General features: G+C 38.7%; 1 protein-coding gene across 1 annotated transcript in view; it reads left to right on the top strand.

The window, feature by feature from the left end:
* The window catches only part of csmd2 (CUB and Sushi multiple domains 2), a 539,567-nt gene that overhangs the window by 112,722 nt on the left and 399,803 nt on the right, over positions 1-27,042 (top strand). The window contains exons 7-9 of the mRNA XM_069896324.1: positions 589-915; positions 18,701-18,895; positions 25,202-25,340. Coding sequence (XP_069752425.1) covers positions 589-915; positions 18,701-18,895; positions 25,202-25,340 — 661 coding nt within the window. The remainder of the gene's footprint in view (positions 1-588; positions 916-18,700; positions 18,896-25,201; positions 25,341-27,042) is intronic.

The following is a 27,042-nucleotide window of genomic DNA, read 5'->3' as shown; positions in this document are numbered from 1 at the left end:
CTGCAGGCCATGAAGGTTCATCAAGAGGTCCACCAAAAGTCATTGGTAAAACTATTTTACCTGGAGGCTTAGGTTGAAGGGGTGGAAGGAGTCAATGCGGAATTCTGACTGTGAATAATCTGTAATGAGTTGTGGCAATACTCTCACTAAGCAGATCAAATAATTGCATAGGTCGTTTAAGATAGGTCAGTGGGGAAGAAATCCGATTATCGTGTGAAGTTGCAAGATCATAGATCGAATGGACTTTAAGGCAAAGTAACCTGTGCAATGGACTCTGAAATGAAAATAAATAATGTTGTAAATTGTCAAGGCACATTTGCTTTAATTGTTTTCTTTTGTTCAAACATGACTGCCTGCAAGCTGTCAACTCATTTCAGCTACTGAACCTTTTGGCGTATATGACAAGAATAATTTTAGTCCAATCGATTGTTAGCTTAGCAATTTATTGTTAGCAATTAGTTGGCAACTAAGATCCTGGGTTGTTGAATGATAACATTGGTTGTGAAATAATAATATGCATGTCTGACTATTTTAAGTGACTTCTGCAATTCAATATCGAATTATTGTGTTATTTTGTTCTGTTTTCAGTTTCATGCTTCTTCAATTTTACTACTCCATCTGGTGTTCTGCTCTCTCCCAACTACCCGGAGGATTATGGCAACCACATGCATTGTGTATGGCTAATTATTGCAAAGCCAGAAAGCAGGATTCATCTGACCTTTAATTATTTTGACGTTGAGCCACAGTTTGACTTTGTTTCTGTGAAGGATGGGTTAAATCCTGAATCGCCTGTCTTGGGAACTTTCTCTGGAAACAAAATTCCTTCTCCTTTGACCAGCAGTGGGCATGTATCACGTTTAGAATTCCTGACAGACCACTCCACAGCTGCTCGAGGATTTAACATCACCTTTACCAGTAAGTAGCAGGATCTATTCTCTCGTAGGAAAGAGATTATTGAAGATCTCTTTGAGAAATCTATCATTGCAAGTAACAGTGTTCATCAAAATGAAATAATTGATAATTTTGTGCTTTAGATGTTGACAGAAGGACTCGCACAGTTTATTGTTAAGGCATGTTCGAATGCTGCAACATATGTTTTATATCTCCAGGGAGGTGAGATGGAGTGGAGAGGACGAACCAAACTCTGCTGAATCTGAAGGAACAACCTCAGTATTATGTTTGAGCTCTGCTCCCAAGCAGCTGTGCATGTCATTAGGGGAGGAAGGGGGGGGGGGGGGATGTTGAAGATCTAAATCGGGTGTGCCAGGTAGGAAAATAGTTTCTTCCCGCAGGCCGTGAGATTGACACACAGTACCCGGTAGCCAAGTAAGTTATTCTAAAGTATTTATTTGAAATTATATCTTTATCTCTATGTGTGATTATTATGTGCTGTGTGTATGTGTGTGCACTGTGGTCTGGAGAAACACAGTGTTGTCGGGTTGTATATATGTACAGTCAGATGATAATAAACTTGAACTTGTCCAGGATGAGGGCAAGCTGCCTGGGAACATGGAAGAGAGAGTCAAAGTTGATATTCACATTGTCGAATGGTGCAAGATCATTGCGACAGGAGAAATGTCATGCAGATGTTTGAAAGTCAAGGAAAGCTTCTCAAACATGGAATGAGAAGGCTAAAACAAATGACTATGTGGCATGACGGATGATGCAGGATGGAGGGTTGTTATTGTTTCTGAGATGATAGAGCAAGTTCTGGTTCAAGTTGGACATGTCACGTGTCATCCAGATCAGCACCAATATCCAGCACAGTTGAAAATAACTGATCAGGGAGATGAGAACCTGAGATTAAAAAGTCAGGAGGGAGGGAGAAAAATGATTGCAGTGATAGGTGGAAATATTATCAACAAAATCTGTGCGGGCAGCCCAACTATCGACAGTTCAGTTGAGTGAATCAATGCAACATTTCCAAGTTTTCAAGTGACATTGAAGTTTGTGGGAATGTTAATTGTGAGGAGAGCATGAAGGTGCTTCAAGGGAATATATATGTAGATGGATAACAGCATGGCATATGAAATACAATGTAGAAAAATACAAGGTTATCCATTTTGAGAGAACAAGAATGCTAAATATTTCATAAATGGTGAAAGATTGGGTACTCTCAATGTTCAAAAGGACTTGGGGTTTTCAAGTGCATAAGTTACTGAAAGCTAACAGACATTTGCAGTATGTCATTAAGTAGTCAAATGGCACATGGCCATTATTGCAAGAGGTTTTCAGTAGAATTGCAAGAATGTCATGAGTGGAAATTGAATAAGCCATTCTTTTTTTTTAAATGCAACATCACTTAACCGAAATGCCCAAATTTCAAATAGGGCAGTGTGGTGGCAGGGGTGTTGTGGAGGAGGGGGGAGAAGGAGCCATGCACCCTCAAAATCAGGGGTAGGCAGGGAGCAGAAGGTCTCTTCAGTTAAAAAGATGAAAAATTGAGAAATTCTTTATGACAAAGGGCTATAGAATGTCTTGTTGGTTGTGTTCCAAACAGCTAGTGATAGTTTTCTGAATGTTAAGGAATAAGGAAATATGATAATAAGCCAGGGAAATGGTGTTGAGGTAGAAGAATTGGCATAATCGTATTGAATGGGAGAGTAGGTTTGAGGGACTGAATAGCCTACTCTTTTTTTAAGGAGTGAATTGTGGAGTAAATCTTAAGGAGTAAATTGTGAGGGGCGGAAAGTTTAGGGGAGATATTAAGGGTCAGATTTTTACACAGAGTGTAGTGGGTGCCTAAAATGCATTAAACCCTCCCTGAGTGGTGATAATGTGAGAGGTGAAAGGTTACCAACCTTGCTGATGAAGATCCGGCTTTTGAGATGTAACTCAATTAAAGACCTGGAGCAATTGTTCATTTCATTCTTAGGATTGTTTTGGCCTGGGGCGATGTATATCGAACTAACGTTTCAGCACATTTCAACGTTATAGTTGTGAGCAACACTCAATGGAAGCAGGATGCACTGTAAAATAATTCATGGCGTTCTTTTGAACAAATCAACTGATGACTTCAATCGAGCCCTTTCTAGGTGATAATGATTATCAATCTTAATTGAACAGTGACACAAATTCCTTGCAGTGTCAGGCCAGTCTCCGTGACCTCCTTTCCTACACCCATGTCATGAGATCCACGAGTTTATGATGATACTTTACTGTCATTTTGGACATTTGAGTTCCAACCAGTGAAGTTATCTCATTGTGTTAGTGTGGGATCTCGTGTAATAATTATGCAGTCAGCACAATTGTTCATTGCACTCTGTGTAAAACAGGATGGATTAAACAATGCAGTCAATTAAATTTTAAATAGCTATAGGATCAACTGCATCATTTTATTTAATTTTGCAATGTAAACCTTTCAAAAGTGGACACACTTAAGGCAGCACTTCAAGGGTACATCTCAGATGTTTCAATTAATTATCATGAACTTCCATGCCTTGGTTATTTTAACTTTACCTGGGATATTTGGCATTAAAGGATCTATTGAGTTGGCAGGGTATCATGCCACACTTGTTCCACAGCAAACAAGTTTGATCATAAATTGTAAGAGGGCCCGAAAAAGTTCATAATCTTAAAATTTTACCAGCTCTATTAAAGTTGAATTGATTAGTTGAAGCAATATGTAAATCTTTTTAGTCCATGAAGGCAATAAAACCAATATTTCTTTTTAAATTACTGTATACAATTGCACATTTGAAACGCGGGAAGAATTCTATAGAATCTTTTGGTTCTGCAATGGAAATTGTAAACTTTACACTCATCTAATGTAGAGAAGATGAGGTCAAGATGACACCTGAACCTAGGGTGACAGCGATAGGATAAAATTTGAGCCTCACTCTGGGAATTACTTTAATTGATACATATAACAGAAAACAATTGATTGTTTAACCCCCAACCCCCAGGTCTGACCCCAACAAAAAATCAGCACGGCCCACCATCCAACCACTGACTCACCATCTGGTATGTGTCGTGGCACCTTTTTTTATGTGCTCACTCCCCCTGGCATTAAAACCCGGCTACGCCCCTGGGTGGTGGAGGCTGGTACAACAGAGAGAGGCACGGATGCAAAAAAAATGGAGGGTTATGTGTGTGAGGTAGGGAAGGTTAGATTGTTTGGTAGGTTTATATAGGTCCGCACAACATTGTGGACTGAAGGCCCTGTACTGTGCTTTTATGTTCTATGACTAAAGATTAGTGACAGAAAATGGCAAAATTATTGAATGATTGCATCGTTTTTCCTTTTGCAAAAGTAGACAAAATAGATGTGGCACAAGAAGATGAGCTTGAAGAATATTAATGTGGGTTGATTAAAAAGAAAGGAACTAAGTGAAGCAAAACCAACAGCACCATAAAAGGTTTTAGCCCTGGAGGGAGATGAAATGAACCGAGACATATTTGGGTAAACTTGTAAAGAGATAGCAGAGGCACTAGCTTTTAATTACAGAAGTTCCACACAAGAAATGAACTGCGGGCGGGTTGCTTGACAGTCAAAGTTGCTCCAGTGCCGATAATAAAAGAGAGCAAAACCTGGAAACTATGTTTTAAAAAAAAGTGCTAATGTTGGAATTCTGCATATGAACAAAAATATAAGCAGAAAATGTTGGAAACATTCAGCAAACTCTTGACAAATGATGTTTGATCTGAAATATGAAGTGTTTCTCTTTGTACAGATGCTAGCTGACTTTTTGAGTGTTTCAGAAAGCTTCTGGAAAATAATGGACAGATCAGTAACGCTGCTGATGGAAAAGATTCCGGAAATGGTATTAAAACGAGTAAAACAGCAGGATCTAGAGATTTAGAATAATAAAAAAATTATTGGCATGAATTCCAATGGGTTGAATTGCACTGCCATAATCTTAGTGAGTTCCTGGAAGATAACAAATATAGTACATCAAAGTACTGTTATACATTCAGATTTTCAAAGGACAGCAGTAAAGTGGTCTTATTATTAAAGTTGGAGGAGCATAGGTGAGTGGGCAAAATGTAGGCCAATCGAGTATCAGGTGCAAATGTTAACATTAATTTTGGATGGAAAATAAAAGAATAAAGATTATTTAAATGGAGAAGAATTGCAATAATCTGATACACAAAGAGATTTGCAGGTCTTTGAGCATGAAGTCAAGAAATCTGGGACAAAATATAGCAGACAATAAGGAAGTTTCAGGACCCTTCTTTTTACTTTAAAAACATTAGAATTAAGAGTGTTGCCTTATTGCAATTGTACAAAGTATGTGAAACCCTATCAAGAATGCCATTTCACTGAAGGTTATTCAGAGATTCAAAAAGACGATCCTAACTACGGAAGAATTTTCTATGTGAAGAATAGGTTGAGATTGGAGTTAGGGAGAATGAGGAACAATCTGATTGAAATCTATATGATTCTTGGGGGAGGAAGACAAAGTGAATGCCCTGAGGCTGGTTTCTCACATTCAGAAACACTTATTTGAGATTTTTAAGACAATGTATAATTGAAATTTGACTCATATTCTGTATTGCATTATATAAAAGATAAATAATTAATATCTAAACAATATATACATGCAATATTTCTCTCTATCAAATTAATAACAATATTTTAAAAAGAAACAAACAATGGGCACAGTTTCAGAATGAGGTCCTGCCCATGAAAGAAAATAAGGAAAGTTATTTTCCAAGGGTGTGAATCTTTGGAATCTTTGTCAACAAGTGCTCCTGGGGCGAGGTCCTTGAATGCACTGAAGGATGAGATAAATACCAAGATAGATTTCTAAGTGGCAAGGGAATCAATAGTTATGCGACAGGGCAGGAGATTGGACTTAAACAATGTTGGATCAGCCCTGATCCTGATGAATGGTCTGCTACGGGCACAACGGACCCCAAAACCCAGCAGCAACAGAAATTCACCAAGACAAATGGTTACTTAAACAAAAGTTGCTTTTAATTATCTTTAAACATGAAAACAGGATCAAATTTTAACTTATTAGTATTAACCTAACATAACCCTCTTCTAATTCTAAGCGCACGCATATGTAATGTCTGTGTAAGTTCAGAAAGGTTCTTTAATTCATAGTCCAATTTCACTTTTCATTCTTCCAAGTTCACTGGTTGCAGGCAATATTTATACTGTGCACAGAATTTAACATTATTAAAGTTCACCAGGCTTTGGTTCTTGAAAGGTAAATGGTCACTGCTCAGGATGGTCCTTGTCGGTTTTCAGAGAGAGATTTGCTGTTCGCTGGACACGAATTGATTCCTTCTAATCAACCATGTCAGTGTCTTTCTGAAGAAACTTGGCTCCTCAGGGTTTTCCAGATGATAACCTCTTCCTTTCAGGTCACCACATGTTCCTTTTTGTTTCTTTTATTTCAAGTGAAACATTATGCAGCCAGTCCTCTTCTCTTGTCTGGACCACAAGGGCTTTGACCAGGCTGCACTAAAAACTCACAACCCATCTTTAAAATTGGGTTTTTCCACAAGCTTGCCAGCTTGCCCTGTTCCAGTCCTAGCTGTAGAACTGAATTCTCTAACTGAATTCTCTCTCTCTCTCTCTCTCTCTCTCTCTCTCTCTCTCTCTCTCTCACACACACACATAGAAAAACCTGCTGGGGTTTTTTTTCTCTGCTTTCAAAACATGATCCTCTTAGAACAGCAAACAGCACTCAGACAGCCTGCGTCTCCGAACCTAATCCTTCGAGTTTTTTCATCTGTTGCTTTCCAAAACAATAATCCATTTGTGAAGTCTCTATAGGCCCTCCCCAAAGCTTTTGCAAAGGCACTTGGAGCTGGAATGTCTAGCTTTAGCAGAGCTCCAGAATTTTAAATGAAATCTATTTTGAAGTGCTTGTATGTGACCTACACTTAAAAAAAAACCTGCCACAATTTATCTCCTTTAAAACATATCTATATACAATTATGTCACAGGTGGAACAGGCTTGAGTTGCCCACTTCTCTTCTACCACAAATTGTTCAGCATAGATCACACAGGATGAGTGGCCTGAACATGAACAAAATATTGTATGTTCTATGAGATATATCTAGTTTCATTTATTGGTTGTACAGGGGAAATTAAAAATTGGTTAACTCACACCTTCCATTTTCGGATTGGCCCTTTCTGATCCCATCAGTGATCAATAGTTTCCTGAACAATGCCCATAGCCAAATGAGAGGCAGAGGTGGGATGAAATACTCCTGATGTTTCCACATGCTGAAAACCATCAAGTGAAACTCATCTGCAGTAGCTGCTCCTCTTAACATATTAAACTGACATGATCCTTCCCATTTTGAACAGGTCAAATTTTCCATTGAGTGAAATGGTTTTGTTAGGTACACAACAGTAGCGATAAAAATGAGCCCAGACTGTGTTATATTTATTATAATATTTTTAATTATTGATCAACAATTATATAACACTTAATCTAATTTAACTAACTTATCTAAACTTAACTAGATTTATCGACATTTCTCTCACTTAAACTCTAACTATGCTGGTGTGTGTGGAATACCTTACAAGTCACTACAGCTCAAGACTCACCTTCCAGGTTCAAAGTTCAGAAATTCAGTGATGACACAACGGCTTTAAGATGGGTGAGACGCACAATCTTTAAGATGGGTGAGACACGCAATCTTTAAGATGGGTGAGACATGCAGGCTTTAAGATGAAGTTAGTACTTCCTGAAGTGGGTGAAAGGTACCATGGGAAACAAAATGTTGATAACTCATGAAACCCTTATTGAGGTGCTTCCGATAAATGTCCCTTTTAGACAAGTGCCTTCTTCGCCAATTAGAACCCTTTTCGTGGTTTAGTCATGGTAGAGTGCAGAGTTTCTTCTGCAACTTTAAAACCCGTTTTGTGGAAGTGGTTTCTCATTCCTCTATAAGCAAAAGGAGGACATCTAACATTTTGTCTATAACCACACAATGAGGCCATGGGTTTCTCATTCCCACGAAGGACATTGGAGAGCAGTTTACTCTTGTGCTGCTTCCTTAAAATGGCCTCTTGAATAAACGATGCACTGTCCTTTTAAGAAGCTGGTCACATAGCCTTTGCATCTGGCTTCTCGAGAGCTTCTGTGTTGATTCGGCAAAAGCATCCAGTAAAAGGAACATGATGTTCAAAGCCTGCTGCAAGTTTCACAGCCACTTCAAATCCTGCAGGCAGGTTGTTAAATCTGTTCTCTTGAAAGGACAGTCCCACACAATAAAATGAACTGGAAAAACAGGAAATTGTCATAGTTTAAATCTCAGGAGAATTCATCGTCATGTCATTTTTAAAAAAAATGTCTTTTATCTTTAAATAAGATAAATGACCTATTAAATGTTAGATGCACAGCAGTGCCAAATTTATAATTGAGGTCTCTTCTGATTAAAATAAAATAAATCTATACCATAATTTAAATAGAAAATTGCAGTGCCAAACAATAAAATTATTTATTTTCTGCATTGGAGGATTTTCCAGGTCTTGGAGATTCACAATTGAACATTTTTTTATCATTTTTTTCATTTCTCCATACCAAGTGTCAGTCCAGATATGATGGCAGGTTGCCACATTTGCTGTAAGAACTTGGCAGTTCTTCAAAATTGCAATCACCAAATGAGCTTCTTGCTTCTCCATCGTGTGCGATTTGGCCACAACATGTGATGCTTTATTTTTGCTGCGTGGCCCTATTGCTGAAAGTTAGTATTTTTCTCCAAAAGTTAACTGGACAGGCTGTTAAATTTATAAATTTATTAAACCAAATGATGGCTTTCTGCCCTATTACTTCATCAGGGAAGCAATTTCATTCATCCAGTTTCCTCCTGTGGACGGGAGTTAAATTTTAAATTTAGACATACAGCATGGTAACAAGCCCTTCTGACCCATGGGTGCATGCCCCTCAAATATACCAATTAATCTACAATCCCCTAAAACCCCTGTATATTCATAAAGAGTGGGAGGAAAGCAGAGCACCCAGACGAAACCCACACAGACAAAGGGCGAACATACAAACTCCATGCAGACAGCATCAGATTCGAATCTGGGACACTGGCGCTGTGTTAGCACTGCACTAACCGCCACACTAAACCATTACTGTACATTTTTCTCAATTGTTGGTGGGCGAATCTGAGAACAGTTGAGGGGAAAATGAGACCGAGGGGATTGCCCTGAGAACTGGATAAATTTGGATGAGTGAATGTCATTGGGTCACATCAAACAGGGCATATTTGAATACAGTATTTATGAATAGATATATTCATGAGATGTAGGTACACACACACATACCATATGCACTGAAAAAAGCAGATCAAGAGTGTATGGATAAATATATAGACCTGTGTGCACAGCATTTGTTGTCAAATGTAAGCAGAGAATTGTTTGGGTTGAATGAACTCTCTTGTATTTACAGTAATCTAAATTATGCAAATTTACTTGGTTACTGAAGACTGATTAAATAAATGGTTTCCAAGGTAAAAAAAAAAGACAGGGCAGAATTATCCTCAGCTGTGCGACCTCCTCAGAGTTAGCAGGCTCCCTGCGCAAGGGTCAAATGAGAAATGACCAGTGAGATCGCTAAAAGGTGGAGTGATCTTTAGAGAGGAGTTGCAACAATTCACAAGCAAAGGGTCAAGAAATAATCAAAACCACATGCATTGTAACGATTTGTAACGATTTGTAATGATTTGTCAATACAACTACAAGGAAATCTCTAATTTGATTAGATTGAATTCAAACCATATCTCAGTCTTTCCTCTGGAGTCAGATATACAGTAGAAGTAAATTAATCAGGTGTGGCATTGTATCAAAAGACCGGGAACAGCATAGGAACAGTCTGTTCCAAGCACAATGACAAATTAAACCAATGCTCTTCTCCATCCATTCCCTGTATATTCATGTGTCTCTCTTGAATGTGAATATCATGTCTGCTTTCACATTCTCCCCAGCAGTTCATTTCTGATGTCTATCATTCACTGTGTAAACAAAAAAACCTTGCCCCGCTCATCTCATTTAAACGCACCTCCTCTCACCATGGATGCTTTTCCTCTCGCACTTGGTATTTTTACCTGAGGAAAATAATTCTATCTTATCGATGTCTCTCAATATTTTGTAAATTTCCATTAGGTCTCCACCCCCCCCCACCCCCCAGTCTATGATGCTCCAGAAAAAACGGCCCAAGTTTTCCCAACTTTTCGTAACTCACACCCATCTAATCCAGGCAATGTCATGGTAAATCTCTCTGTGCCCTTTCCAAATGTTCCATTTATGTCCTGTATCAACATGATCTGAATTGCACTCACTAGTCCAAATCAAGCCAAGCCAAAGCTTTATATAGTTGCTTGTCGATGTAACTCCATCTCATTCACAACATCATTTATTATACTTTTATTTCAATACTAAATGACAGATGTGAAGGCGGACAAAGGCTGCAACAAATCCATCAGCTCCAATCGTCATGGTTTTCATGCCATTGGAATTAGTTGGTTGATGTGTAATGTATCTTGTGCTTCTTGGAGCTCAACATCAAGTACACGTTAATCAAATACATGCACAGGCGTCTTCACTCTGTGGATCAATGGAATGGAGTTCATCATCCTTGACTATGAGGAATAGCCATGACGACGGCAATTTCAATACTACTGTCATTAAATCCTGTGCCGACATTTGAAACAGGAACACCTCTGCCAGGTTGTCATGTAGTGGTTACATCATCCACAATTGGAGAAGGTGCCTAATGCATTATTTTTAAATGAACAATGAAGATGTCAGCTTCCTGCTACAGTCTGATGAAGGAAACAAGAGACTGCTTTGAAATTAGTTTTTAATTTTATCCAGAATCAATCACAGTCTGCAGTGAAGAATCTTACAGCTAATATCCACCAATCAAGAAGAGAGGGTTCTCGGATGCTATTGGTACTTTGCAGGTTGGAACTAAATGAATGGATTCCTGGAGGTAGATGGAGGGAAAAGAACAATGAAAAATTGGGATCTGAATCATGTGATCATGGGGAAAAACTAATCACCAGGGCATAATGGAGGCTTATATTTGGTACAGAACAGGTGTGATGTAATATTTGTAGATGTGTTTGGGAGATAAATTTGTAAAATTAGAGTAGGTTATATACATACACACATTTTAAAACAGATCTTATTTGAAATACTGAAGAATTCATATTCAGTAACTTTACAGAAACTATGGAGAATGCTATGCACATTTCACAAGTAGGTGTTAATTGAAATGATATCATGAAATGAATGGACTGGAGACAGATTGTCTGTGTTGAACATTTTTACAAGACCTCTGACCTTTCTGCAAAGTGCTCTCTCAAAGGTCACTCCTGGGTTTGTTTTTACCTAAAGAGAATAGATGGGAGTACTGACTCCTATTGTTTGCTGGAGAAGGAGGGTTGTTTTGCAAGTAAGAGAAAGTAGGTCATGTGGCTGGCAGTTTCAAATCTCAGATGGAGAGAGAGAGACTGAAGAGTCACAGCTGAAACAAGCAGCAAAAGCTGGTTGGAACTGAAACAAAAGCTCCAGAGTGTCTGATGTTTCTCTTAGAATAAGTGGAACAGAAAGGAACTTTGTGAGAACCTGAAAGGAAGAGGTTATCATCTGGAGAACCCTGATGGGGCAAGTTTCATCAGCAAGACATTGAGGTGACTAATCGTGGTACCTCAGTTGTGGAAATCCTGGAACAACAAATCTCTCTCTGCAAACCTACAAAGAACCTTCCTGAGCGGTAAATATTTACCTTTTGAGCACCAAAGCCAGGTGAACTTTATAAATGTTAAATTCTGTGCACACTATAAGAATTGCCTGCAACCAGTGAACTTGGAAGAATGAGAAGTGAGATTGAACAGTGAACCAAAGAATTTTTCTTAAATTTACACACACATTACATACATGTGCACTTAGAATTAGAAGGGGGTTAAGTTAAGTTAAGTTAAATTTGATTCTGTTTTCATGTTTAAGGATAATTAAAAAGAACTTCTGTTTAAGTAACTACTTGTCATGGTGAATGTCTATTGCTGCTGGGTTTTGGGGTCCTTTGGGCTCGTAACATAGGGAAGATGATAGGGCATCTGGAAAGAGCAGTTAAACAGGAAAATCTGCAGACACTGTGGTTGTAGTGTAATAATGCACAAAAATGCTGGAGAATCTCAGCAGGTCATGAAGCTTCTGGAAAGAGCAGAACAGTTTGAACAAAACTGAAAAAAATCCCACCTGGGCCAGATTTCCATTGTTGACTTTCAAGATCTTCTCCAGGAGATTCCTTTGAAATACATCTACCCCTAATCAAAAATGATGGTTGGATGACTGCTGTGATAGAGTGCTAGTGATAATCCTGACCACTAGAGGGAGTCAGAGATGAATGTTGCAGTTCGGGTTAGATGAAGAAAATGGCTAAACTCTGAGGTTGTGAGCTGTTAATAAAATATTGTTGAAACCAAAAGAACCCAAGTTTGTTTATTGCTTAAGAGAAATGTCGCAGATGACTTTGCTATATGTTCAATTGATACAAGGGTGAAGACGCTCCACTGAATTTCCTGAGAGATGTAATTTAACCTGAAAATTTCAGTCGCATTCTACTCCTGCAATTCAAGTAGATTAAAAGGTGCAACACCTTGGATTTGACTGTCTAGGCCATTGCATGGAGCCATCAAAGCCTTATGATTCCTCATCACTTTCTTCTGCTGCACTTTCAGGAGCTGTGTGCCTTATTCTCCTCTGTTAGTAGTTTTGCTATGCAATATAAAAACCATCTATTATCTTGGATTCTTTTGGTTGTGTTCTCATCGGGTCATCTTGCCATGAAAGCAAGAAAAGTTATTACCTGTTCAAATTTGTGGATGATTGAAATAAATTACACCTGAAATAACTGAGAACAGGGAGAAAACATATCTTTGACGTCCTTAAGAAGTGAATCTACAAATGAATGAGAGAGGAAAATAAGAAGGAAAAAAAAAGGATTAAAATTGTTTAATAATCTTCCCCATAGGAATATTTTCTGAAGGAAATCTTAACTTTTCTTTTGAACATATTTATTTCAAAATGATTCTGTCAAAATAAGCCTGTAGAGGCTGTTCAATGTTCAAATTAGAGGTGTTATTATTATTATATAAAGTTACATATAGTAGCTTTGAGTGATATAATGGAAACTGGTTCTAGCAGAATCTTTTGTAATTATGTGTAATCAGTGTCATTAATATTATGCATCCAAAACATTTGCTTCTGGTCCTCAAGAGCTAACATTTGATTCTAGGCAACTTGCAATGTTATATTTGGTACAGGATCTTAAATCCTCCATCATTCATGATCACACTTTGCATCCTGTGCAGCATAAAGCAACATCCTTCAAATATCCATGCAATAGCCATAAAAAGAAGAAATAAATGGAGAGCAATGTCGGTTGGGCTAGCTGTCGAAAAGTGTGGAGAGGCATTTTTGAGCAAAACCTCCAGCTTACATGTTTAGCATTGAATGGCCTGTTTCTGAGCTCTGATAAGATTTACATTTTCTTGACTTTGCCTTTTCCTTTTCATTTTCCCCCTCTTTGAGCATTCATTCTTCCCAATTTCACACTCCCCTCTGCTACCTTCTCACTATCATGCACTTCTTTTATTCTCACCTTCCACCTTTCATCTCCTCCTCCTTTCCCTTCTTTTTTAACCTCTCAACACATATGGAACTTACTCCCCAGGTATCAGTTGTTCCAAATAAATGCATATTCTCATGCATTTGTTTTTTTTGAACTTGCACGTCATCAAATGGGACAACTTCAGCAATGTCTCTGAGTATTTAAAAAAAATCCTATCCACTCAGCACATTTATGACTTGAAGATTGCCATTGTCATCTGAAAGTACTACCCTTGCCATTTTTATTTAATATATAATCTAGAAGCTTGTACATAACAGCAATGTTAAAATTAAGTGATCCGGAGGGGAAGATGAATGACATCCTTTGACTGAAATTATAATGGAAATAGTTTTTATTTCATTACAAAGTACTCGAGCTGTGTTAGCACTATTGCTGTGCAAGTGGATGAATGTAATAAAGGAAGATAAAATTATAATGTGATGAAATTCAAGTCAGAAAAAAATATCACAAAGAAAAGAGCATGAATAATTCAAGATGAAATAGAAAATAAGCTGAATGGATGGGACTTTTTTTCCAATTTTGGGGATTCACTTTCGATAAAGTGGAAGTTCAACAAGACAAATGCTTGAGAATATGCATTTATTTGGAACAAATAATACCGAGGGAATAAGTTCCATCAACATCAGTCAAGAACAGATGAAATTGATGGAACTGGAGAATTTCTACAGGTTTTTTTTTTCCGGAGAACTAAGGTTCCATTATTAAATCCTTCAAAGTGGTGATCTAATGTAAAATCAGATGCAAGATTGAATTTTTTTGGACTTTGAATACTCTGAGATTTTGGTGAAATTCAAGTCATGAGTCATGATCCTGTCATTAACTGGCCCATAATGCAATGAAAATCAGGCTGAACTTAAAAAATACTGGCATGGATTGGCATTTACAGCCCTTGCTTGGGGTCAATTTTTCATCTGGAAGGTAGTACAGAAGCTTGTGTTTCTCCTCATCTATTCCAGCATAGGATCAATGCCTGAAAAAAGCTATTGGAAAAAAAATGCATTCTAAGAAACAGGAGTAATCAACAACTGAATATGCAGGAATTAATCAAGGATGGTCAATATACGACACACTGGATTGCAGAAATACATCGTTGTATTCCCCTTGAGAAAATTACCTATAACAAAATAAATAAATATAACATCTTTTTACAAGCTTGGCATCCATATTTACAATTTTCAGATGTAAATCTTTAATTCTGTTTGCCTAATTCTCTGCTGTGGTATTGTTGGCAAATTTGTAGATAATGTTATTGTCGTATCAAGCCACACAGTCGTAGTTGTAAAGTGATCAGAGCAGGTGGCTCCAGAGCTAATAGAGATTATGGAGGAGATGTTCTTACCATTCCTCGCTGATTGTGGTCTGGCGATGAGGAAATCAATGATCTAATTACACAGGTCTTGGAGTTTGCTGATCAGTTTTGAGGGGATGATGGTGATAAATGGCAAACTGTCGTCAATAAAGAGCATCCTGATGAATGCACCTTTAATGCCCAGGTGTTGCAATTGTTACAAGCCCAGAGGATTCCAAAACCCAGCAGCAATAAAAATTCACCAAGACAAATGGCTACTTGAACAAAAGTTGCTTTTAATTATCTTTAAACATGAAAACAGGATCAAACTTTCTTATCACTATTAACTTAACTTAGCCTAACTTAACCCCCTTTTCATTCTAAGCACATGTGTATGTAATTTGTGTGTAAGAGAAACAAAAAGTAACTCTTTGGTGACCTGAAAGAAAGAGGATACTGACCTTATCATGTAGCTCTGCAAGTGCCTGATGAGGCAAATTTCTTTGGCAAGTCACCTGAAGTGGCTGATTAAAAGGAATCACTTGTTGGTTCCAGTGAACAACAAATCTCTCTCTAAAAACTGACAAGTACCTTCCTGAGCGGTAACCATTTACCTTTCAAGCACCAAAGCCTGGTGAACTTCATAAATGTTAAATTCTGTGCACAGTATAAGAATTGCCTGAAACCAGTGAACCTGGAGGAATGAGAAGTGAGATTGGACTGTGAACCAAAGAATTTTTGCGAACTTATACACACATTACATATGTGTGCGCTTAGAATTAGAAGGTGGTTAAGTTAAGTTAATAGTAATAAGTTAAAGTTTGATCCTGTTTTCATGTTTAAAGATAATTAAAAGCAACTTTTTTTTAAGTAACCATTTGTCTTGGTGAATTTCTATTGCTGCTGGGTTTTAGAGTCCTCTGTATTCATAACAATTCCTGGTCCTATATGGATCTCGGTAAGACAATAACAGCATCTACAAATTTGCTGATCAGCATATAGGATGGAGATTGAAAAATTGGTTGAATGGTGCACCAACAACAACCTTGAACTCAGTGTCACCAAAAAGAAGGAGCTACTTGTTGACTTCAGGAAGGGAAAGCCTGTGATCTGGCTCTTAATAATTTCTGAACTTAATTTTTTTTATCCAGGGCTTCTGGTTGGGGAAAATCCTGAACCATTTGATTTGGACACACTCATCCACAGCTATTTTGATAAAGTCTGTGATAGCCCTGGTGTAATTACTCAGATTCTCTGCTGACCTTTTGAACACAGCCCAAGCTGCTGACTTAAGGAAGTCATGTGACATTCTGCAGCCTTCTGTAACCACCTTCCAGCTGTCCTAACCTCTGGAGCCTCTCTTTTTAGGCTCTGTCTGTATAAAGGCAGAAGGAGCAAAGCCAGATGATCAGACTTGCCAAAATGCAGTGTCGGGAAAGAGCAGCAGGCCTTCCTTATCTTAGTTTAACCGTGATCGAGTGTGCTGGGACATCTAGTACAGCATGTTACATGCTGGTGGTCGTTGAGCAGGGTTTTCTTGACACAGACCTGGTTAACGTCACTGACTAAGATTTGTAGTGTGTCGGGCTGGGCTGTCTCTTGTTTTATCGTGCAGCTCAGCAAGTGCCTGTTTGTAATCTGGGATTGGGAGGGATATAAACTCTAGTGATAATCACTAGGCCCTTTGATAGAGAAAAAATGGTGAATGTAAAGACAGAGATTCTCCATCTTTACATCACTGCATGAACCTCCATAAAAGGTCCGAAGGCAGACATATTGCTGAAATATGTTCTGGCTTCTATCCGCCTTGGGGGGTACACTTAAAGGTGGAATGCAGTCACTCCACCTCCCCCATAAAAGGAATGCCGCTGAAAGCAGCTGCAAAGGGGAGTCCGCAGAAAGTCACCGGCACCATTTTTCTTTTGCCTGGACCAAGCTGAAATCATGACCTATGACCCCTAAAGAGAAAGCACCTTAGTATTTATTTTGACTATTAAATGGGGGACATTTAACTGTTGGGGGAAGACCAGGAAATCTCTCTAACCGTTAATCTACAAGGCCCCATCATCACCACATTTTGTGGTGTGTCAAATGTTCACCCTACCTGAAGGACAATCATGATTGGCCTTCCCTTCACTTGGTTCTGAACAAATCTTCTCAGGGATAGCAGCTGAAATCAGGTGCAGACACATTTTACATCAGTTGTTACATTTCCTGGCCCTTCATTTAGTGGGATACTCCATCACATCTCCATTCTCTCCTCTGCAACCAGTAATATGTAGAGCACACATCTTTCATGAGGTTTTCAGGTTTGCAATGTTCATGCTTCACTGAGATTAGCGGAAGGAAGCTAGTTTGGGAAAATCTGTTTATTCAAATATCAAGGCTTCACAGGCTAAGCAAGCATTTAATTTCCCCTCCCTATTTACTCCTTGAGAAGGAGGCAGTAAGTTATCTCCTTGAATAGCTACTGTTCCTGAGATGTGATGTCACCACAATAGTGTTGGGCAAGTAGTTTCAGGATTTTGACCCAACAACGTGAAGGAATGCAGATATATTTCCATGATTTTGACAATAATTTAGATTTTCTAATGTTGACTAGCAAATCGAAAAATTCAAATGTTGCCTTTATTTGCCATTATTTATAATAGAATAACCTGCATTGAATTCGCCCATCGTTATTGAATGAAGATCTACCGGGACCAATGCCTGAAGAGGGCGCACAAAATCAGTGAACCGGTGCGGACTCGAAAGGCCAACATGGCCTGTTTCCGCTCCGTAAATGGTTATATGGTTATGGTCAGGATGGTATTTGACTTGGAGAGCAACTAGCTGGGTGGTGGTGTCCCCCCGCTTTTGCTTTTGTTAACCTTTCAGCTGGCAATGGTTATGAGTTCAGAAGGTGAGCTGATGCAGTGGATTTTGCAGATTGTACAAACCCCTATTCCTGTTTGACGGTGGTAGAGTGAATGAATGGTTGTGTATCTAGTATTCAATAAAATATGATTCAAGGAATTAAGGACCATTATTTTCCTGCTTGGAGTAAACAAAAATGGTGAGAACTACTTATAGAATGCTCTTGATTTTCATCTATAGAAACTGGAATGAATTTTTCAGATCAACTTTTTGAATCAATTTCACTGAACTTCTTTGAGAAAGAACAATAGAATTCTCACCTGTATAAACTAACTTAGATGCAGGTGAGAGAATTATACTGAAATGAAGTATAAATATGACTGAGACAATAAATAGTGAAGCAGATTTTGGAGCTGACCCCTTCTCTTTTGGTAGGCTCTGCTCATAAATTTATCTAATCATGATAATTTTTGTGATATTTTGTACTTTGATGTTTATCCTATGTTTAAGGAAATAAATTTGATGATGAAATAAGAAATGCAAGATGAAATTTTAATTTAGTAATTTAATTTATTTTTATTTAGATAAACAGCACGGTAATAAGCCCTTCCAACCCAAAAGCCCATGCCCCTCAAATACACCAATTAACCTTCAATCCTCTGAAACCCCTGTGCATTTTTAAAAGGTAGAAGGAAACCAGTGCACCTGGAGGAAATCCATGCAGACGTGAGGAGAACGTAGAGATTCCTTACAGACAGTGTTGGATTTGAACCCAGGTGCTATAATAGTGTTGTGCTAACGGCTACACTAAACGTGCCAACATCTCTCCTTTTGTCATCAGCTGGATATCTGTTTTGGTTGTTCAAACCTGCAAACACAAACTCTCTTGATGGAATTTTCTTGCCTCTTTTTTTTAACGTTTTTTTTTGTTGTAAATTTTCAGCATTCAGGCATAATGAATGCCCGGATCCAGGAGTACCAGTGAATGGGAGACGTTTTGGGGAAAGTCTTCAGCTTGGCAGCACTGTTTCTTTTCTGTGTGAGGAAGGGTTTCTCAAGACACATGGATCAGAAACTATATCCTGCATCCTGAAAGATGGAAACGTGGTCTGGGACAATGCTGTACCGCGATGTGAAGGTAATAATTTTAGCTTAATATATCTTGAAAGCAGAAGGATGAATTCCTATCTGTGGGATTGCAGCATTGGGCTCCCTTTCGTCAGTTTTTGTTGGTAAGATCTCCAATTTCTACTTAAACCATGCGATTATCATTTCAGTAAAACATAAGATCATTGTAATTAAAAAAAGATGTTACAGTAATCAGTCATCAAGTCTGAAATGGTTCACACCACTTGTAACAAGGGAGGTGGTATAAAAATAATATGTCTAAAATTAAAGCTTTATCTTACTTAGTTCAGAGGATAGTGGAAAATTTTGCATGATTGAGCTGAAAACAATGATGGGGATTTATTTTTAGTCCGTTTTTTCTCATCTGCTTCTACCTTCTCATGAGAGATAACGATAATATTGAGCCAGCTTCAATTCATAAATGATCCTCAGAAAATATTCCCATAGTTTTAAAGTACAAAGTGAAGGAAGAAAACTATTATCATTGCATTGCTAACGTCATCTATGAATGATGTATTTTTACCACTGGCGTCAGAATACATCTTATATATTATCAATAACCAGGTCAGTTGTACAGTTGTATACGGCTTGAAGTAGGACTGATTGTTTTTAACAGTTGAGATTAAATAAAGCAATCATGTACCCACAGAGTTAATTTTCTTTTTTATGGTTAAATCTCCCAACAGCAAAGAGCATGTCAGTACATCAGGGGGAGTTGACTAATGAAGTGTTACTAATGGACAGTTTGATGAAATGGAGAAGAGGTCGATGTGTTAACTGTGCACTGGTGCATAATACTTTGACAAAGAGACTAAGATATCAAAATAGTTTTCTGAACCGTGCTGATGAGCAAAGTTACTGAATCAGTATCGAGGGGGTAACTTGAGACTGCATGCACACCCAATAAATGGCAGCCTTGACACTGTTTGCTTCCTGTCGACAAAATGCAATAGATCTCTTCATGTTAAATTAATTCACTGAACAATATTAAGCAAATGAGCTAAACACATTTCAAATCAACACCCCACTGTTCTTTTTGAGTTGAACAGCAGAAAATTAGAACTCCGATTTTCACTGCAGGAATTATCTTTTTAAAGAATGTAAACTCAAGATGATGAAAGATATGAAAATGAGCTTCACTTTTGCCAAGGGATAATTGCAGCCAGGGAAGTGAATTGTGGAGGTGGCTCACACAAACTGAGTTCCAAGTATTGCTCTAAAAATAGACCCATCATCCAGGCATTTATCTTTAACCTCAAAGTTGTCATAAGTTTGAAAGGCATGGTTGCATCTTTACACACTCTGTAAAGAGTGATTACAAAGTTGATATCAGTATACACCTAACCATTGTCAGAAGCTGCACACTCAGGTTAATGGTTAAATGTCATCCATTTGTACTCCCTCTTGAGCCGAATGGATCAATAGCATTGATCTATGTCCGTAACTGGATCTCACTGGTTTAATGGTAGATATCATTGGAACACATGGAGCACATGAATGGTCGGGCACTGAGGAGTGCGGTAGAACAGAGGGATTTGGGAATACAGATAAATGATTTCCTGAAAGTGGCAGCACAAGTGGATAGGGTGGTAAAGAGAGCTTTTGACATATTGGCCTTCAGAAATCAAAGTTCAGATGTTAGGGGAAAGTTGTATAGGACATTGGTGAGGCCAAATTTGGAGTATCGAGCTAACTACAGGAAAGATATCAGTAAGATTTTTTAAAAGTGCAGAAATTTACTAGGATGTTGCCAGGACTTAAAAAAACTGAATTACAGGGAAAGATTAAACAGAATTACAGATAAAACTGAATTACAGGGAAAGATTATTCCCTGGAGTGCAGAAGAATGAGGGGAGATTTGATAGAGGGATTTAAAATTATGAGGTAGATAGACAGACTAAATATAGATAGACTTTTTACCCCTGAGGGTAGATTAGATTCATACCAGAGTGGAAAGGGAAATGTTTAGGGGGAAAATTAGAGGAAATTTCTTTACACAGAATGGTGGGAGTGTGGAACGAACTGCCAGCTGAAGTGGTGAATGCAAGCTAATTTTTAACATTTAAGAAGAATTTGGACCAGTTCATGGATGGGAAAGGTGTGTAGGGCTATGGACCGGGTACAGGTCGGTGGGACAAAGTAAAAAAAAAATGGTTTGCCACAGACAAGTAGGGCTGGTGGGCTGTTTTTGTGCTTTAATGTTTTCTGTGGTTCTATTAATGTCTGTTGGAAGTTCAAATTCCGGACTTTATTTCAATCGTGGTGGTAGGGAAACTTTGAGAAATAATGATCAGGAACAGAATGAAACAGCCAGATGGATAAGCATAGTTTGAAGGAAAAGTACTAAGGACTTGTTAAAGTAAAAGCATGATCAAGTAATGTCAGAATTTTTGAGTGTCTGTGAATGAATTACAGTCATGTGTTGATGTATTTTCAAAAGATGTTTGATACAGTATCAAACAGTGGGGCCTGTTTCCAAAATCATAGTTTATGGAATAAATTGATTCAAAAGTTGCAAGAAACAAAGAACAATAGCGAATAATTGTGTTCTAGACATAAGGGAACTTCACAGTTGCTGGTACTAACCCCCTGGTACAGACCAGGGGTCAGTACCAGCAACACTGCTTTATTTTACATCAATGACCAGGACTTAGATTCATAAAAGAGAGCTGATGAAATGTTTGAAAGGAAAAAAATATGTTCAGACCATTGAGGAAATGTTGGGTGAGTGGAAGCAGCTGAATTGCTCTTAGATCTTGCTAGGACAGATTTGATGGGCCAAATGAACCCCTTTGCCGCCTTAACCTTTCTGTGACAAAATGCTCAAGTTTCTTCAAATCAGCTTCATAAAGTGTCAGTGTAAGATACATGGATTAATAAAGATCAGAATGGATATTTTTAACCCTTTGATTGTGTAACTAGCTGCAGATACAGGTTGACTTTGTACAAGAATGTTGATATGAATGTGTCTATTTTTTTTTAATATCCCTCAGTGGAGGTTCAATTGTTGGTCAATTGTGGACACTTATTTGTGAATTTTGTCATCTGTCAGAGCTAATTTTCAGGCCCTAGTGTATGCTGCAATATTGTTCATTGATTATTTATATCTTTGGCTTGGCTTCGCGGACGAAGATTTATGGAGGGGGTAAAGAGTCCACGTCAGCTGCAGGCTCGTTTGTGGCTGACAAGTCCGATGCGGGACAGGCAGACACGGTTGCAGCGGTTGCAGGGGAAAATTGGTGGGTTGGGGTTGGGTGTTGGGTTTTTCCTCCTTTGCCTTTTGTCAGTGAGGTGGGCTCTGCGGTCTTCTTCAAAGGAGGTTGCTGCCCGCCAAACTGTGAGGCGCCAAGATGCACGGTTTGAGGCGTTATCAGCCCACTGGCGGTGGTCAATGTGGCAGGTACCAAGAGATTTCTTTAGGCAGTCCTTGTACCTTTTCTTTGGTGCACCTCTGTCACAGTGGCCAGTGGAGAGCTCGCCATATAACACGATCTTGGGAAGGCGATGGTCCTCTATTCTGGAGACGTGACCCATCCAGCGCAGCTGGATCTTCAGCAGCGTGGACTCGATGCTGTCGACCTCTGCCATCTCGAGTACTTCGACGTTAGGGATGAAAGCGCTCCAATGGATGTTGAGGATGGAGCGGAGACAACGCTGGTGGAAGCGTTCTAGGAGCCGTAGGTGGTGCCTACGGATTATTTATATATATAATATTTAAACTATTGGACTATTTAATGATATGAAGAAGATTGTTTTAGATTATAACTGGATCAGATGAATTGGAAAAGAGAACCAAGGAAAGACAGATGGGGTTTAACACAGCCAAATGGAAAGTGTTGCATTTCAGAAGGTTAAACAAGGGTTAAACATAATAAATGGTAGAGTCCTGGAGGGTCTTGTGGAACTGAGAGACCGAAAAGTACAGGTACATAGTTCCGTGAAAGTAAAAACACAGGGAGACTGGGTAGTGAAGATGATATCAGACACATTTGCCTTCATCAGTTAGGGCTTTGAAAAGAGTATGTCATGTTAAAACTGTACAAAAAGTTGGTCTTGTGCGCACTTCTGCTTACTCAGCTCAGGGGAAGAAAGATGTCATTAAGCTGGAAAGGATACAGAAAAAATTCATGAGAATGTTGCCAGGACTAGTCAACGTGAGTTACGAGGAGACGCTGGATCGTCTCTAGCTTTTGTCCCTGGAGCTTGAGAGGCTGAGGGGGTACATAAGATCATGAGAGACATGGATGAACTAAATAGATATAATCCTTTTTTTCCCAGGGTACGGGAGTCCAAAACTAGGGGTAACAGATTTAAAGTGAAAAGTAACATTTCAAAGGAATCTGAGGGGCACCTTTTTTTATACAGAGGGTGACAAATGTGCATAATGAGCTGCCAGAGAAAGTGGTAAGAGTTGGGTACAAATACAATGTTCAGAATCATGAACATGTCACAAAATTTGTTCTTTTGTGGCAGCATGACAGTACAAACATTTCTATTAACCACATTTCAAAATAAATAAAATAATTCAAGAAAAAAATTAAAGACAAAGTGAGGTAATGTCTTTGGTTCATTGTTCATTCAGAAATCTGAAGGCAGAGGGGAAGAAGCTGTTCTTGTGCCACTGAGTGCTTGTTTTCTGGCTCTTATACCTTTTCCCCCAATGGTAGCAGAATGAAGAGGACATGGCCTGGGTGGTGGGGCTCCTAAAGGAGAGAGGCTGCTTTCTTAAGACACTTCCCCTTGTAGATGCCCTCATGGGAGTGAAGACTGGTGCCTGTGATATTGCAGGCCAAGTTAACAACCCTCTGGATTTTTTTTCCTGTCCTGAGCATTGGCACCTCCATACCAGACAATGAAGCAACCAGTCAGAATTCTCTCACGGTGCACTTGTAGACGTTTTTGAGAATCAATCGTGACATACCAAATCTCCTCAGGCTCCTCACAAAATAGAGCCGCTGGTGAGCCTTCTTCATGAGTGCATCAACATGGAGGCTCCAGGACAGATCTTTGGAGATGTTGATACACATGAATTTGAAGTTCTTGACCCTCTCCACCACTGACCCCTTGATGAGTAATGGTTTGTCTTCTGATTTCTTCCTGAAGTCCACAATCATCTCCTTTGTTTTACCAACATTGAGTCCAAGATTGTTGGTGTGACACAACTCAATCAGCAGATCAATCTCCCTCCTGTACGCTTCCTCATTGCAGTTTGTGATTCTGTTGACAACTGTGGTAGAGCAGTGGGCTAAGCACGCATCCTTTAGATGTGTCTCTATTGATCATCAGTGAGGAAGGCGACTTTTTTTTCCCCGATTTGCACTGACTGTATTTTTCTGATATCAAGGATCCAGTTGCAGAGCAGGGTGTAAAAGCTGAGGGTTTGGATCTTGTTGACCAGCACTGAGGGAATAATGGTGTTGAAGGATGAGCTATAGTAGATAAAGAGTAGCCAGATGTCTGAGTTGCTGTGGTCCAGGTGATCCAAAGCTGAGTAAAAGGCCAGTGATATTGCACCTGCTGTGGAGCTATTGTGATGGCAATGGGTCCAGACCTATACTTAGTTACGTGCTAATTCTGGCCAATGACCAACCTCTCAAAATACGTTTAAAAGACATTTGGACAGATACATGGATAGGAAAGGTTTAGAGTGATGTGGGCCAAAAGTAGACAAAGTGGACTCGCTTTGCTAGGCAACTGGGTCAGCCTGGACTATTTGAGATGAAGGGCTCTCCATGACTTTATTTTATTATGGTGGTTTTTGATGATTTAAATGTTCTTTATAAGACTTTGTCATAAGAAAATATAATGTAATTTTTGCATTATCAATTGGAAGGCCCTGATTTTGATTGGAGTGTCAATAGTTATACTCAAGAATGCATACTATATGTCGCCAATAATATCTCCATTGATACATCCAGGATGGCCTGAATTGGAAGAAGTGGATGAAATAAAACAGCCATGGATATGCTGCAGACTGATTTGGGAACTGCCTTGTTATATTTAAAACCTCTAAACATCATTCAAAATCAAAATTGTTTTTGGAGGGAAAGAAGAAAATTAGACCCATTGCATCCAATCTATTTCAGCTAACCACAAAACCTAGTTTTCCTTGCTGTCTTTGAGAGTAAGGTGATATATACTAGCTTGGAATTAATTCAGGCATGATTTACAGTTGCTCCTGCTTTGAATGTGTAACTCATTCTGTGTCGCCTTGTCAATCTTTCAATGAAAGCGAGAAAAAGACTTGCAACTCCCACTGAGTGTCTGTGGGGCATCAGCTTGAAATAGATTTCATTTTTTCTGCATTTTCCGACAGCACCATGTGGAGGTCACCTGACTGCTCCAAGTGGAATGATATTATCTCCAGGATGGCCAGGATTTTACAAGGATTCTCTGAATTGTGTGTGGGTGATTGAAGCTGAGCCAGGATACCCTATCAAAATAACCTTTGACAGGTGCCTTTCCAGCTATTATCCAGTTTACAACAGTTCAATATGTTTGTCTGAGCATGCAATGTGATGATGGCTATGCCATAGGTGAGAATAATACCAAGGTTATACAAGTAATATTTAAAGCATTTTGCTTTTAGGATCTAGAGAAATGTCCCCTAACAGAAAACTTCACTCTTTTTTATATATTTTTTTTATTTTTCACACTATAAACCATACTGACCAAAATACATACAGACATACAGAATGAAACAAATGTAGGCAAGAGATGTGTTCCAATACTGAAGGTGTGGTGATATTGGGACAATCTATTACAGATTAATAGTGCAACACTCCAGCACTGTCTTTGAGGTATTTGTACATTCTGCCTGCGACCACGGGTGCTCATGTTCCCTCCCGCCTCCATAAACACCCAGGGTTTGTAGGTTATTGTACTTTGGGGGGGGGGGGTGCGTGGGCTGCGACAGCCTGTTATCGTGCTGTATAAAATTAAAAATATTATTGATTGATAATGTTTCACCCCTCTTTTTACCATTTCATGCAAATAACAAAATCATGGAATTCTGAAGGTTATGACTGTGACAAAGCCACCATTTGAAAGCAAATGCTTATTGGAATGGAATTAATTCTGTTCAAAAGAAAATAATGGATTTTATTTGCAAATAAAGGAAAAAATAAATGTTCCATTCTAATACTACATTTGGAATATAACATATATGAAATTCTTTAATGTTTGTCTACTGTAAGGCAGACAGAGAATCACCACCACCATCGCCCCTTGCAGAAACCTGCAGCACCTAGTGTTCCTAGGCGGTCTCCCCTCCAAATACTGACCAGGTCTGAGCCTGCTTAGCTTCCAAGATCAGAGAATCCAAGGTATATTCAGGCTTTTAGGTGCTGTAAAGAAGATAAGTCCCTTAAGGAAGAAATCTAATCTATGATTTATGAGATTTTCCTGAGAATAAACAAATCCTCCTCTTTTAGAACCTGTCATTTGTCTCTCTCAGAATGTTCAAAGTTATTCCTAGAGCAAGTCCAATCCCTGGTCAACCCATCTCTATCAATTCAAAAATACTTATCGATCTATATCTTGCCCTCTGCTCCATCTGGTCCAAGCCACTCTCTCCATTTATTCTTTTCAAGATTTTGTTGTTTTTTTTTATTTATTTTTAATTTGCAACACAGAAGAAGCTAATTCTGCCCATTGAGGCCCATGTCCCCCCCTAATTACACCCAATTAACCTATAACCCCATACATTTTGGAGGGTGGGAGGAAACTGGAGGACCAAGGGAAAACCCATGAAGATCACAGGGGGAACGTACAAACTCCTTACAGACAGCACCGGATTCAAGCCCAGGTAACTGGCGCTATAATAGAATTATGCTAACCATGTCACCCAATTTGGCCCCAATTAAAGCCCAGACTCCCTGATCCTGACTATGGCTTTGACTCTCTCTATATATACATTAACTTCATTGTTTTTAACTGAGATTTTACTTTGGATCTTTACATTGGCATTGTGTATGATTAAATACTCTGTAGAAGTTTTCAGTTGAGCTGTTGAATGTTTCAAAATTGGAACCAAAATGATTATGTAAAAGCAAGTCTTCTCCAATGTCATTGAATCTTTTACCCAAAACTTCTTCCAAGCAAAATATGCTGCCTGTATGTAATTGTATGAGGACAAAATAAAAATGGATCTACACA

This window comes from Narcine bancroftii, chromosome 8, assembly GCF_036971445.1.
Source record: "Narcine bancroftii isolate sNarBan1 chromosome 8, sNarBan1.hap1, whole genome shotgun sequence".
NCBI classification, from domain to species: Eukaryota; Metazoa; Chordata; class Chondrichthyes; order Torpediniformes; family Narcinidae; genus Narcine; species Narcine bancroftii.
The sequence above is the reverse complement of the archived record's forward strand: the minus strand, read 5'-3'. Positions and strand labels throughout refer to the sequence as shown.